Raw genomic sequence first — 13,962 nt, 5'->3', positions numbered from 1 at the left:
TCAAATGTTAATGATCTTTTTACTTAACTCTTGGCAGGAAAGAAAACCAATCAAGGTTTTTAGCAGTGTTCACCAGTGGATCCACTTTCCCCCCCCCATTCTCTCTGGTACTTGAAACCAAAGTTACTTTACTAGAATAGAGTAAAATGACATGTGTGTGTGTGTGTCTGTACCTAGCTCAGTTAACCACACTGCCACAGCACCGTAGATTTCATCCAGAATCAAGATAACCACGAGGTTGATGATGACCGCAGTGGCAGTGACTGTCACCCGAACATTGTGCCTGATCTCCGGGTCAGGGCTCATCGCCATGATCGCAGAGATCGTGATGCGGTAAATGATGACGCCGAAAACTGCAGAAAATGTCAGCGCAAACTGGGAGCAAAAACACAAGCAAAGGAAGGGTAGTTATTACTCAAATCGTTATAGAGCAATGGCTAGACTTATTATGCTCTCACACTTCAATTCTGAGAAAATGACACGGCTAGGCTAGATCAGATGTAACCAAACCTTATTTTAAAATCATACATATCTCAGAGAGGGGGACAGTAATGTTGAGAAACTCGTGCTTAAAGTGGTAACTTCAGAAGGAAAAAATGTGCGCTTTGGTAAGTTTGAGCTAAAAGTATTTCTTTACTGCTAAATCCAACTGGAAAGAGAGATCTAATTGTATTCTGTTATCCGCTGTTGCTTGATGAGGTAAATCCAACCTCATAAAGTCAGATGGAAATTAAGAAAAAAAAAAAAAAAGGAAAAAGGAATCCCTTTTATTCCCAGCTCTGCATATACATTTTTCTCATCCTACACTGGCCCTAAAACGCATTTTTAAATACTCACCATGAAGAGGATAGAGGACACATTTATCAAGTATCCAGGAAGGCGATCTTTCCAGGTCAGCTTCTCTATAGGAGACTGACAGAAAAAACAGAGGAGGACAAAAGAGGGAAAATTCCAAATAAGTCATACAGGAATCTGTGGATCTTTAAGTTTGTTTTTAAATCTGTTATCCAGAACAGAGAGCCTACAGAGACGTCTTAAAAAGAGAGAAAAACAAAGCCGCTTCCTCCTTTCAAATGGTTTGTAAAAACTGAGTTTAGAGCGAAACAAGCAGCCAGTGAATTTCACACGACCACGGGGAACATTACCACATCTCAGCACAGACATAAGGGAGCATAAAAATGTGTTTTACTGTACGCAGCCTAAATTCAAACACTAGCTTGAGGACATGTTTTATTCCAGAGAATCTCTAACATCCAGATGACTCCCAGCTGATTCAGCCATTCTCCCAGGCATTAACCACATTAACTGGCTTCTAATTTGGAGCGATTTCAGGTCTAAGAAAACACAAGTATCTGCTTTCTTGCCAAGATTCAGATAGGAAGATTGATTTCTACAACCTCGAAAACCAGGTTACAGCCAGGAGACAGTAGCAATGCATAATTTAAAATGCTAGGAGATGACAGAAGGATCTGGTTTTGCCCAGCTACTAAACCCTGTGCAAACAAAAGTCTCGCCCAGAATGTCAGAAATTTTAATAATGGAATGTAACCTGTACAGTTACAGTGGAACAAAACCGCTGTCAAACTGTTTCAAATCTTCCACCACTTATAGGCATATGGAAATAATGCATACATGAACATCTTCACACAGTGATAGGAAGTCAGTTTGCACACACAGACCTGAGTGGATCAAAACCCTGTATACTCTGAAGAGGGATTATGCAGCCTGGCAGTGCAATGGCACCATCTAGTGAATATGATGGCATTGTACACCCTGCAATACAAGCTTTTTAAAAACAGAAACAGGCAAATATACATATGAACCGTCACGAATAAGCTTATACAGTGGGCTGAAAGGAGAGTGTTAGACATTTAATCTGAGATTTAGAGTAAGGAGTAGCATCAGTTTAAAATATGGGGACGCAAAATTAAAATGAAGTACACATTTCTGCATGCAAGGACACATTTTGACATTTATTGGAACTACATTAATACTGGTCTAATTGCTTCAACCACTCAAGAGTTCTACCCTTTAGTCATCTGAGGACCTCTTGGTTTTTCACTAAATAGTAAATGCACATTTAGACAGCCTTAACCATTAAAGCAGGTTTCTTGCATACATCATTAGGTAGTCCTTTGGTTGCTCCAACCACTGCAGATCTGAGGTGTGTTTGCTATATTCAAGTTATGTTTTTATAAAATTAATGTGTTTTTCAAGCCCACTACAAACTTTAAGAGACAAATTAATTATCAGAATCAGAGAATCAGAATCAGAATGGGGTTTATTGCCAGATGTTGTGGTTTACAACATTAGGAAATTGCTGCGGTGCTTCAGTGCAAACAATAAGAATTAAAGTGCTATGTAGAAAGAAAGATATGTGCATGAGATATACATGAGATATATACATGAGAATAAGAATTATGAGTGCTACGTAGAAAGATATATACATGAGATATATACATGAGAATAAGAATTATGAGTGCTACGTAGAAAGATATATACATGAGTGCAGGTGGTGTTATGAGGTGTTAGCCATGTAAATTATTGGATTACAAACAAATCTCTTAAATGTGAAGTTTTTTATTGTCACTTCAGTTCTACAACATTGTTCACTTTGCAGCTTTTGGCAAGTATTCCCAGAGAGACAGTGAGCCCAGAAGCCTTTCGCTTGGGGTCAGGTTGTAGGTTGTTCGCTGCTGATTGAAGACCTATAACAAAAAAAAGACACCCAAGTCATTTTAAAAACCCAATTCTAATAAAGTTTTAGTTAAAAATGAGAACTTGCTAAGTAATAAGTAAGATTAAAAGTTAAAACAGAGACTGTGACTTTTTATATCTCTCTGGCATTCTGGATTAGACTTCACCTGACTGGTTCTCCATTGCTGTGTTTCAAAAGTTCAGCTAGTAATTTGTTAAATAATGACCTACAAAAAGGACAATTCATGGCAGAAATCCAAGAAACCATTAACACCAAAAATATTTAAAAGGAACAATATTTCAGCAAAAACCAAAAACAATCAAAATAAAGCCATACCATCTTCTCTTAAGGTTCTCACTTCTCCTCCCCCTTTTCCAGACTCTCTTAGCCTGGTTCAAGTGCTGAAGGAAAATTTGATCACACCGGGACTCGTGACAAATTTCCAATCTGCTAGAGACAGAAGAGCAAAACAAGATTTAAATGAAATGTAAAATAAGGCTGCATTAAACTGCAACAAGTTATCATCAGTAGTTTCTACTTTTCACAGACACTACCACGACCACTTCTATTATTAAATAGTACTATGTATGCACTACTATTACTCGTACCAAGTATAAATTCTTCATATTAACCTTTTTTAAAAGACTATTACTAGAATAATAAAACGTGTTAGCACTTGAATGTGATGTTGGCACTATGTGCATACTTGTCAGTTTAGATCAGATTAGATCTAAGTGTGTAAATCAACTTGTGCATTCTACTTTGTTTTTACATGGTAGCCAGCAGCAGATGTCTACACTGTGTTCAGACAACAAACCAACACATTTAGTTAACTTACCGGATGGTTTTGGCAAGCTTCTTGAAAACGACCTCGTTGAGTCTTCTGAACTTGTGAATGCTGGAAAGTGTGTTTGTTTGCACTCAGAGTGTAGTGTTGAGAAATGACAAACAGGTTTTATCCTGATTACAACTGACGAAATACATTTGATTTAAAAATTACACAATTTCGCTAACATTTTTCTTTCTCATTATTCTGTTGGAACAAAGTCGTTAGCCTTTCAAACGGAGGGCCTTTTGTCTTAACTGAACATGCACATATTAAATATAAAAACTTTAATGGAAATGAAAGTGTTACATGGAACACAATGTGCTTTTATAAAGTCCATTATTCAGATTTATGCAGTCTCTCACTTATAACGTCTACGCAGGGATCAGTGTATAAAAGAACCAGAAACGAAATCAGCAACTTGTTTTTAATCTGTACATTTATCATAATTTTGAGAATCATGCCTTTTGGACATGAGCCTTCATTTCAAACATAATAAATGCTTTTTTTCTAAAATACTAACTAAATACTAACCCCACGTTTGCCTACTGGTGGTGGTCAGAGGGCCCGGTGGCGCCAGTGTCCGGCAGCCTCGCCTCTGTCAGTGCACCCCAGGTCAGCTGTGGCTACAATGTAGCTTGCCATTGCCAGTGTGTGAATGGGTGAATGACTGAATGTAGTGTAAAGCGCTTTGGGGTCCTTAGGGACTGAGTAAAGCGCTATACAAATGCAGGCCATTTACCATTCTTGCTCTCCCTCTCTCACCCTGAAGCCTCTACATACACAAAGTGTATACAAAAAGCCCTTCAGAGTGTGATGGCCATCCTGACCAAGAGAAAGAAAAAGGTAGGTCAGACTTTATATTTAGCTTGTAATGCGCACTGAGGAAAGACCAACAAAGCCTTTGCATTTGTGACAGACTAACCCTGGCTCTTAAATTGCTTCTTTTTTAAATTTCACTTTCAGTTCGTACTCCAGTTCCCCTTTTGAAGTACGTATTGCTGCACTCACTATGGATAGACTGCAAAACACTACTTCATTTGAGCAACTCAAATATTCAAGCACAGAGTATTGTGGACCATGCATGTATCACTAAAAACCATGCTGGCTTGATTTCTGCAAAATGTAAGCAGATGCAGAAAAACACTGTATTTAATATATTAAGCAGTGGGGAACTATTCTGGTATACTACATGGCTGTTTTAGCAAATAAATGTTTACATTTGCTTAAATGTTAAGAACGATGTTATACATATAGTACCATTTCACCATTTTCAGGCACATCTAATGCAATGTAAGTGTCTAAGACCGAGCTGGCTTCCCTTTAGGATACTGGGCTTTAAAACATGTGACCCTTTCTCTTTTTTTAGTTTGTCTTGTATTATTAGCACTAACATGCCCTGTAGTTCAAAAACTGATTTGAAACATTGTGACAGTTTTCCCGTCACTGAAGATTAGCCACTGATGTAGTTACGGCACTTTTACTGTCAGTTTGCAAATGTAAGCATGCAGCCTGAGCTCTGTACTTAAAGTAGCCAAAATGAATGCTCAACTTGATTTACCCAACATTTATAAGTGCTTAGTATGCCGAAGGCATATTGCTTTAAAATAACAGGACCAACGTAGAAGACTCAAAAACCAAAGACCCATTTTACTCTCGTATATGTTCATATAATCTTTTGATTTGATCCTACAGCACATTCAGGTAACAATGGTTCAAGTGTGTGAGAGGGAGTTGTGTGTCGCCATAGTGACGGTCACTAATCTTACCCCTGGCTTCCTGCCCAGCATGCATCACTCCCACTCAGCCCGCCCTCCCTCAGTTTCTTTCCATCCCTCTACTTCTCCAAGTCGGCTTATTTGTGTTGTGCATCTTTTTGTCATATAAATTTGTGTTTTAAGTCTCACACTTTGTCATTTCTGCATTCACAGAATTCCATCCGCGTCTTGATGTCAGTGGCTTCCATCTCCTCCTTCAGCCAGCTTATTATCCCAGCAGGGTACCTGATCAGAGCTAGGTGTTGATAGCCTAGATTTTGTTTTTGCCATTCAGCTGACTCCTCAGGACTTGCCTGAACCTCTGCAGGTACTTGGTGTTTGAAGCTTTCATAGTGGCCTCTTCATGGTTCCCATTTGCCTGTGGGATCCGCAGGTACTTGTAGCTGTTTGTTTGTTTGTTTGTTTTTTGACAGTAGACCTAACCACAATTAACTTGTCATACAAGCAAAGGTGTAACAAACAGTATGTCTCCGTTGAGTCCATTAATGTCATGTGGTACACCTGCGATGAGGAAAAAGCCCACAGAGATAAAGGTTGCAAAGAAGGATTAGCAGCTCACCCAATTCATAAGGGGGTCCTGTTAACTGTCCAGCGACAAGGTTTGTAGAAAAGAAATCCTTTAGATCCAACAAATCATTTTACCTTTGCTGTGTTATAAAGAATGTTCCTTTTTTAAAGACTATATTGGAAGGATTTCTTAACATTAATTAGCTTAACTACCTGGGAAAACAGTACTACAGTGCTTTGGTTGAGAACTATTTTCAGACCTGGATTAATACTTCTTTGATTCTTAAGAAGTGTATAAAGCGTGTGTTAAGCCTGTTTAATGACAAGGCAGTTTGAGAAAGGAAAGACATGCACGAACTCATCCAGGGTGGAATAGAACCAGGCCGCACATGGGTCACCTACCAGCACCCAAGTTGAGCCAGATTTTATTCCATTCTGAGAAAAAAAGCAAAAATCATACACTATTATCTGAATTTTTCCCAGAGCACATGTTCTACAGGGTGACGTGGGCAGTGGAATGCAGGGTAATTTTGTGTGTCATGCCCTTCACTTGTGCCATCATTCCCACCAAGCTGCAAAGCGCAATCTTTTCCCTCCCTATTTTCTGTGTTTCTGTTTTCTGCCTGCTTGATTGCAGGATGTGATGAGCGGGGGAAGTCAGACTGCCAGCTGCTTGTCATCATCCTGCTCTGCAATAAATACCTAGATCCAACACTTTGACTGTGAAAACATTGTATACACAACTGCCAGATCATGCAGTCTCTGTTAGTTTATTGCCCACTCATGTATTCGCATTTACCAACACCTGTTCTTCTCTGTCTGCTGCATTCATCTGCCTAAGCCCCTTCTTATCTTTCTCAGTTCTGAGCTCTCTGTTCTCTGAACTTCTCATACAGCAGTCCTTAGCTGCATTGGTGCCCTGGCCCTGCCTATTGCTTCAACCTCATCATGACCTCCATTCAAACCCAACTCTCTCCCACCAACAATGAGCATTTTTTTTAAATACACAATCTTCCTGTTCATATCTGTGCTCTGCTTTCGGGTTCATCAACTAGCCCAATTATATGGGCAATTTTAACTCCTGCTGTGGTCATCACATACCTGGATTGATATATATAAGGGGTATGCTAGAAAACATACAAAGAAATACCTGTGAAGTGGAAACGGTAGCACCCTGAGGATGGGACAGGAAGAGAAGAACAGACAGCAGCCTGCAGGAGGGGAAAGAAAGGATAGGGAAAGCAAGGTGGGAGCAGGAGGGAAAAGAAAAGGACAGGTGGTAGAAGAGGACAGGGGAAGGAGAGGAGGGGTTACCGGTATTCCTGCAGACATGGCTGACAGTAGTTTTTGTCTCCATCTGTCCTTCCCTGTCACTGTCCCGTCCTCCTGCTTTGCTGGCTGAAAGACAGGGGGGACAAGTTACAGACACACAGACAGACTGACAGATACACAGACAGACAGACACACCCACTATCACTCAAAAGCTTGGAGGATGTTTTTCTCTTTGCACATAAAGCATATTTGTTTATATAAAATATAACATTTATTTAAGTCACATCGATTTACAACAATTCTATTAATTATGAATCACACCTCCTTTTTAATGGACCAGCTGTGTAGGTGTACAGAGGCACACTTTCAGCAACAAGCATTCCTGTACTCCACATTATATTACCTAATGCAAGTTTGTTAAGTCTAAAAATAAAAAATAAAAAAAACAAAAAAAACATGAAGGACCTAAAGACTCTGATAAAGTCAGGGTTGGGTACCAAACTCTGAACTTTTTAGGGTACTGACTGAATTATCTACTGAAAACCAACTCACACTAAATCATTCTGTGCCACATTTTAGGTAAGCGTAAGAAAGAGCATGACTATTACTAACTATCACTCAAGTTAACCAAAAGATCTCTCAGGTGTGGTTACGCTTTCAAAAAATAAAAATAAAAATTGTGCAACGATTGCTCTCTAACATTTGCAGAGGAAAATGAAGGGAAAAAAATGGCAACACATCAAATCTGAGGAAACACCTGGTCAAACACAAAGTGCATTGGCTCTGAAGAGTGTCCCATATTTGATTGGCTGAAAGCCACCGAAGGACCTGCAGCTAACTTTCGCAAGTCTTTCGCCAGCGTATAAGAAGTTGAACCCATTGATGGTGAGGAATCTTTAAGTGGCACACTAACAGCTCTATCAATTTCCTCATTGTGGTTGTGGGTCAGGGGGTAGAGTGGTTCATCCACTAATCAGAAGGTTGGGTGGGTTCCTGGCTGCTCCAGCCTGCATGCCAAAGTATCTGTGGGCAAGATACTAAATCCTGAGTTGCAACTATATATGATCAGCTCCCAGGAAGATCTTTTAAATTTTTCTATTTTTCTTCCCTAATCAATTTTGGGATGGTGTAATGGTGATCCTGTGTCATGTGAACCAGTTCCCCGCTTCCCTCTGGCAGCAGCAGGCAGCCATCTGTTACCACTGCAAAAGTATGTGGGCCAACAGGACTCAGTGTGATTGACCTGGTTTACACAGAGAATCTAGATCACTCCCAGTCATGAGATAATCTTGGACATGTTGAAAACCAAACCATTAGGCTCATTAGTAACCATCACCAACATGCACCACAGTATTTTCCCGTGTAAATTAATGAGGGATGAGCATTACTGTGCAATACCCTTCCATTTATATTACTGACACCCGAGTCCAGCTGGGTGAAAGGAAATATAATTCCTTCATATTTGATTATGTATACAGATCACTGAATTTAAAAAACATGACTTGTTACCATAACACGTTCCTATAGTAAGCACTTTAATAGTATAGCTTTGTTTTCTTTGCCTTCCTACCTCATTCTTTTTCTTCTTCTTTTTCTTATTGTTCTGCTTCTTCTGTCTTTTCTGCAGGAGGACGGTCTCATATCTTGGCCTGGGGTGTTCCTGAAAGAAAACAGGAGTGAGAAGGAGTTAGGTTCTGGACATTCTATCTGACTCTCATGTGGGCATCTATGTGTATGCCATATGTACATTCCAGGCTAGTGTGGGATTAGCATTAGATGATAATGCATTTAGTGCCAATGTTAAGTGTCACTGCAGGAGGAGGTAGTGTGGCCACACGCAGATTGTAGGAGTGAAACTTGTTAAGAAAAAAGAAAAAACCTCTGCCAATCTGAATGTTCAGAAATTTTTCTGCTAATTTTGTAGGTTTGATGTGTTTATGTTTGCACTTTAAAAAGCATTTACCTCATCCTCCTCAATGCCTGTCAAGTCCCAGCTGAAGCTCAGACTGATCTGACGTCGCTTCCACTGTTCCAGAAATAGCACCGCTGCACAATCACACAAACGAGGAACTTTAATAAAGGTTACAGTATCATAAATCTCCAATTGCAAGTTTCCAACTGCATCATATGACTTAAAAGTTGACCCTAAGTTTTTATTTTAGAGTTGACTAAACTACTTCTTTTTCAATTGATTCAACGACATAGAGGGCAAGCAAGAGAGAAATAATGCATTTGTCCCCTAATTGCTCTTTGACAGTGACTTTGTGTAATTTAAATTTACAGCTGCCCAACCTGAGCTGTTCCTGTGACTTATTTGTAAAATATATACTCATTTCTAATCGTGTCCATTCTGGTCATTGCCAATGAAGGATTTAACATCTTCCACCTCCCATCTTGCCTTTGTACCAGTCTCCAAACCAGACATCATGGTAACTCTCACTACTGTCCTGCAAACCTTTGCTTTCACACTTGCTGCTAATCCTGCTATCAACAAAATCACCTATTCACCTCTCTCATGTGCTGTATGTTGCTTTGGATAGCTGCCAACAGATGTTTAACTCATCTATCTTCAAAACATCTGCTGAGTGCAGCTTCACTCTTACACCTGTCACCCTCTCTTTCACACAAACTTATTCTGTCTCGTTTCCAGGGACTTGTCCTTTTCTCTCCACTGTATACCTCCACCTCTCCTGGCTCTCTTCCACCTGCTTCCTACTCTCACTACAGATCTTAATGTCATCTGTGAAAATGATACCCCACAGAGACTCCTGCCTGACCTCATTAATCAGCCTGTCCATTACTAGTGCAAACAAGAAGCCGATCCCTGATTAATCCCACTCAAAGCTCAGACATATGTCAATCCTACCACATACCTCACAGCTGTCTTACCATCTTCATACATGTCATCTACCAGCACTCTCACTCTGTCACTCCTTCCTCATACAGTACAACAGTTCCGCACTTGGCACCCTCTCATATGCTTTATCTAGACCATCAAAGACACAGTGCAGCTCCTTCTGACAGTCTATACTTTTCCACCAACACCCAAACATCATGCTGAGAAAGAGAACTACAGATGTGAAGCCACACTGCTGCTCATTGATTGTCACCTCTCTTCTTAACCTAGCTTCAGCAACTCTTTCCCACAGCTTCATGGTGTGGCTCGTTAACTTTATCCCTCTGTATCTACTATGGCAGCGGTCCCCAACCCCCGGGCCATGGACCAGTACCGGTCCGTGAGTCGTTTGGTATCCGGCTGCGAGAGTTGAGACTCGGGTGTGAAATTTATGGTTCTCAGGGTTTTTATCGTTTTTTTATCATTTTTTTTTATTGTTTTTATCGTTAACTCAGTTTCCCTGGGTCTTTTCCCATGTGTTATGCATAAATCTTTTGTTTTTTGGTACCGTTACCGGTTTTATTTTGTTGTATTTATCTGCAACACCTTAGAGGCCAGTCTGTGAAAATATTGTTGGGCATTAAACCAGTGCATGGCGCAAGAGACGTTGGGGATTGCTGTACTATAGCTCTGCACATCAGCCATTTCTTCTCCATTCCTCAGTCATGCTCTCACTCTACAAGATTGTGTCTGGTTAAAAATCCCACTGCCCTCTCTCCTACACATCTTTATACCACCACAGGTATGCCACCTGAACCATCCACCTTTCTAATCTTCATCCTCTTCATAGCTGTCCTCACTTCCTCCTTACTAATCTTCTGCACTTCTTAATACACCATTTATCCTCCTCTGTCATGTTCTTTACATTCATGAGCTCCCCAAAGTACTCCTTCCATCTTCTCAGCATACTCTATTCAGTCATTAGTAGAATTCCATCTCTATCCTTAACCACTCTAACCTGCTGCTCCTTCCTTAGTGTTCAGTCTCATGTAATTTTATACAGATTCTCTCAGGACATAAAATTCAGGTCATAAGATACAGTCCCAATCAAAAGTTTAGGACCACATGCCTTTAAAAGGCCAAATCTGTGCAAAAATGTGGATTGTGCGCTGCTAGAGACCCTGCTTATGCAGTTCAGCAACCCGACCCCGTTCAAAAAGGGAACATTTTGCCTTTGCCATCAGAACGCCATGACAGTGTGACTACCGGACAGAAAATGACAATGAATCCACATTTTGCACAGATTTGGCCTTTTAAAGGCATGTGGTCCTAAACCTTTGATCAGCTGTAAAACAGCCTGTTTCAGTTTAAGCATTGTTTTCAATAAATTGCATGCTCAAAAAAATGTTTTGTCTCACTCCCATTTCTTCTTGTTGCATGTTGAAGCTCTACTTAGAACCTTGTTAAGATCCAACCATGCCAAATATGGTTTTTTGCCATTTTTCAAGTGGTCTTAAACTTTTGATCAGGACTATATCTCTGAGCATTTTCATAACCAGCCCACCTGTCATCTCGGTATGCATATGCAAAAACACATAACCTTACCCCATAGAGACATGAAGATGGCAAAGAAGACAGTGGCAGGGTTATCAAAGAGGTGTGAAGCTTTGGCGGTTCCACAGGCAGTGCTGAGATGCCAGAAGTCACATGCTCGGTCACACAGAGGACACATGGTGAAATTGAGACGCTGGTCACACATCTCCAGACTGAAGAAGAGGGGGAAAAAATATCAAATCTAGAGTGCACACCATTATATAACACGTGGTGTAGTGTTAATGTTTATGACTATAAGATTAACTGAGGCTCTATATTTCTGTCTGTGGATTCACTCTCAGCTAAAAAGGCACATGGATCTTTGGGTCTGTTACATTTAACCACAATAAATGAATGGAACTTTTAACACATAACCACAACACAAGCTTTTCTACTTTGACCCTATTCATACTTGGTGTAGGCTGAATTATCAGCCTTCCACTTCATCTCACTCACACACACACACACACACACACACACACACACACACACACACACACACAGCTGAGCCTTTTGTGCGCCACCCACACAACCCTGACTAAAGCCAGATACAGCAGGTATCTGGGCAATCCCTGTCTAGTAAATGTGTGTATGGGCATATGTGCATGCAATGGCAGGAACAAATCCTTATTTTCTGCATTATGCTAGAATCCGTATTTTAGGGAACATCTCATTCCATAATCACTTTTTACAGTGTGGGATTGTACAATGATTTTCTCTCTCAAATGAAACTGCAACAGTAAAACTAGAGATTTTTGCAGTGGATTTCTAATGTACCTTGGTATATTAGTGTCCATTGTCGCGACTCCATAGCCAAACACAATGATACCCACTATGGAAGCTGGTACAAGCAGCTGGGTGTACACGCCGAGCCATGCAAAGTAAAGGCCGATCTTCTCACCAAAGTACTTCCTGTGGGTAAGGAATAATGCAGTTCATGGTTAGGGCACAGCAGACGGAATTAGTATGTAAAACAGGTGTAAGGATCCTGATGCTGTGTTTGACCCCAAAATAGATTAAGAGGGCTAATGCTCTTATTATTTAGGGTGTTTCCTACCTCTGCAAAGCCTTTAATAGTTGCTTCTTAAAGACTGGTGTACAAATTCTGCCTGAGCAAGATCTAAAGACTCCAACATGGACTTAATTAACCTTAACAATGGATAAATCTGTGCTACTTACTGCAGAGTAATCAAAATAGTATAATTAGTTACACTATTTAGTTATACTATTTAGAAGTACAAATCAACAGAATATATAGTAAATAGCAGCATCAAGTTTTGATTGTCAGAGGTTTATTACCACAAAGCAAATGTGTCCACATGTAATGAGATAAGCAACATTCTTCATTCTGTGTAATTTTGCTGAGTCAATAATTGTGTCAGTACATAGTATTTTAGCCCTCAGCCTGTTGGGTGTTCTATTGGATTTAGGTCAGGCGAGTACGGGGGTCATTGAATGGTATCAGTTTCTTCATATTCAAGCAACTGCCTGCATTCTCTCACCATATGAAGCCGAGCACTAGGTGAAACCCGTCAGTGTAGGGTCTGACGGCAGGCCAAAGGATTTCATCCCCATATCTACTGGCAGTCAGGGTGCCAATACCCAGCATGTCGAGGTCTGTGGATATTCCTCCATGGATATATGCCTCCCCAGACCATCACCGACCCACCACCAAACAGGGCATACTAAATGAGCTTGCATGCAGCATTACATTCTCCACAGCTTCTACAAACCCACGACTGTCACAGGTGCTCGGGGTGAACCTGCTCTCATCTATGAAAAGCACAGGGTGCAAGTAGTGGACCTGCTATGACTGGTGTTCTATGGTAAATGTCAAATGGGCTCCACAGTGCCAGGTAGTGAGCACAAGGGACATCGGGCCTTCAGGCCACCTGTATGAAGTCTGCTTGAGGTCATTTTGTAGCTCTGGTAGTGCTCATCCTGTTCCTCCTTGAGCACATACCAGTCCTGCTAATGGGTACAGCCCTGTCCAGCTCTCCTAGAGTAACTTCTGTGCTCCTAGAATCTCCTCTATGTTCTTGAGTCTGTCAATATTGGGTCAGGCTGAGATATAAAATTTGCAGTTGAAACAAATATAAATTCTTGATTTGTCAGTCTTACAAGGTGGTTTGGCTAGTAAGGAATCATTCATGACCAGTATACACATGGTGACTAGTAACGCCAAAGAACAAATGGGCATGTGAATATCTTAAGAACCATTTCACTAGCTGGCCGACATTCTTATTTTAGGTTTGACAGCATTTTTTAGTAGATAAAGGTGAATGGCATAAACATGAATTGAGCTGCTGTTTGGGGAAGGGCTCTGAGGGTACTGGCGGCAGCTCCCGTGCCTGGCAGGTCCTCATGTACATCTTTCACTAATCATGTATGGCAGAGTCATATTAAATTAAAAGAAAAACAGAGGTCTTCGTGTTGATGCTGTGGTTACTTT

At 40.6% G+C, this 13,962-nt stretch overlaps 1 protein-coding gene across 4 annotated transcripts in view; it reads right to left on the bottom strand.

Annotated features, from left to right (window-relative positions):
* ano2b (anoctamin 2b) overlaps positions 1-13,962 on the bottom strand; it is a 77,914-nt gene that overhangs the window by 31,520 nt on the left and 32,432 nt on the right. For 3 of the 4 annotated variants that reach the window (XM_014340206.2, XM_005942704.3, XM_005942705.3), the window contains 7 exons: positions 12,288-12,422; positions 11,523-11,683; positions 9,045-9,127; positions 8,652-8,741; positions 7,124-7,207; positions 838-912; positions 174-375 (listed from right to left, as the gene is read on the bottom strand). In XM_014340206.2, coding sequence (XP_014195692.1) covers positions 174-375; positions 838-912; positions 7,124-7,207; positions 8,652-8,741; positions 9,045-9,127; positions 11,523-11,683; positions 12,288-12,422 — 830 coding nt within the window. The remainder of the gene's footprint in view (positions 1-173; positions 376-837; positions 913-7,123; positions 7,208-8,651; positions 8,742-9,044; positions 9,128-11,522; positions 11,684-12,287; positions 12,423-13,962) is intronic. The other variant, XM_005942703.3, reaches the window with a different exon arrangement.

The sequence above is a fragment of the Haplochromis burtoni genome, unplaced genomic scaffold (assembly GCF_018398535.1).
Source record: "Haplochromis burtoni strain Fernald_Lab_line unplaced genomic scaffold, NCSU_Asbu1 Contig_178, whole genome shotgun sequence".
In the NCBI taxonomy this organism is placed as follows: Eukaryota; Metazoa; Chordata; class Actinopteri; order Cichliformes; family Cichlidae; genus Haplochromis; species Haplochromis burtoni.
This window is presented reverse-complemented; position numbering and strand designations above follow the sequence as displayed.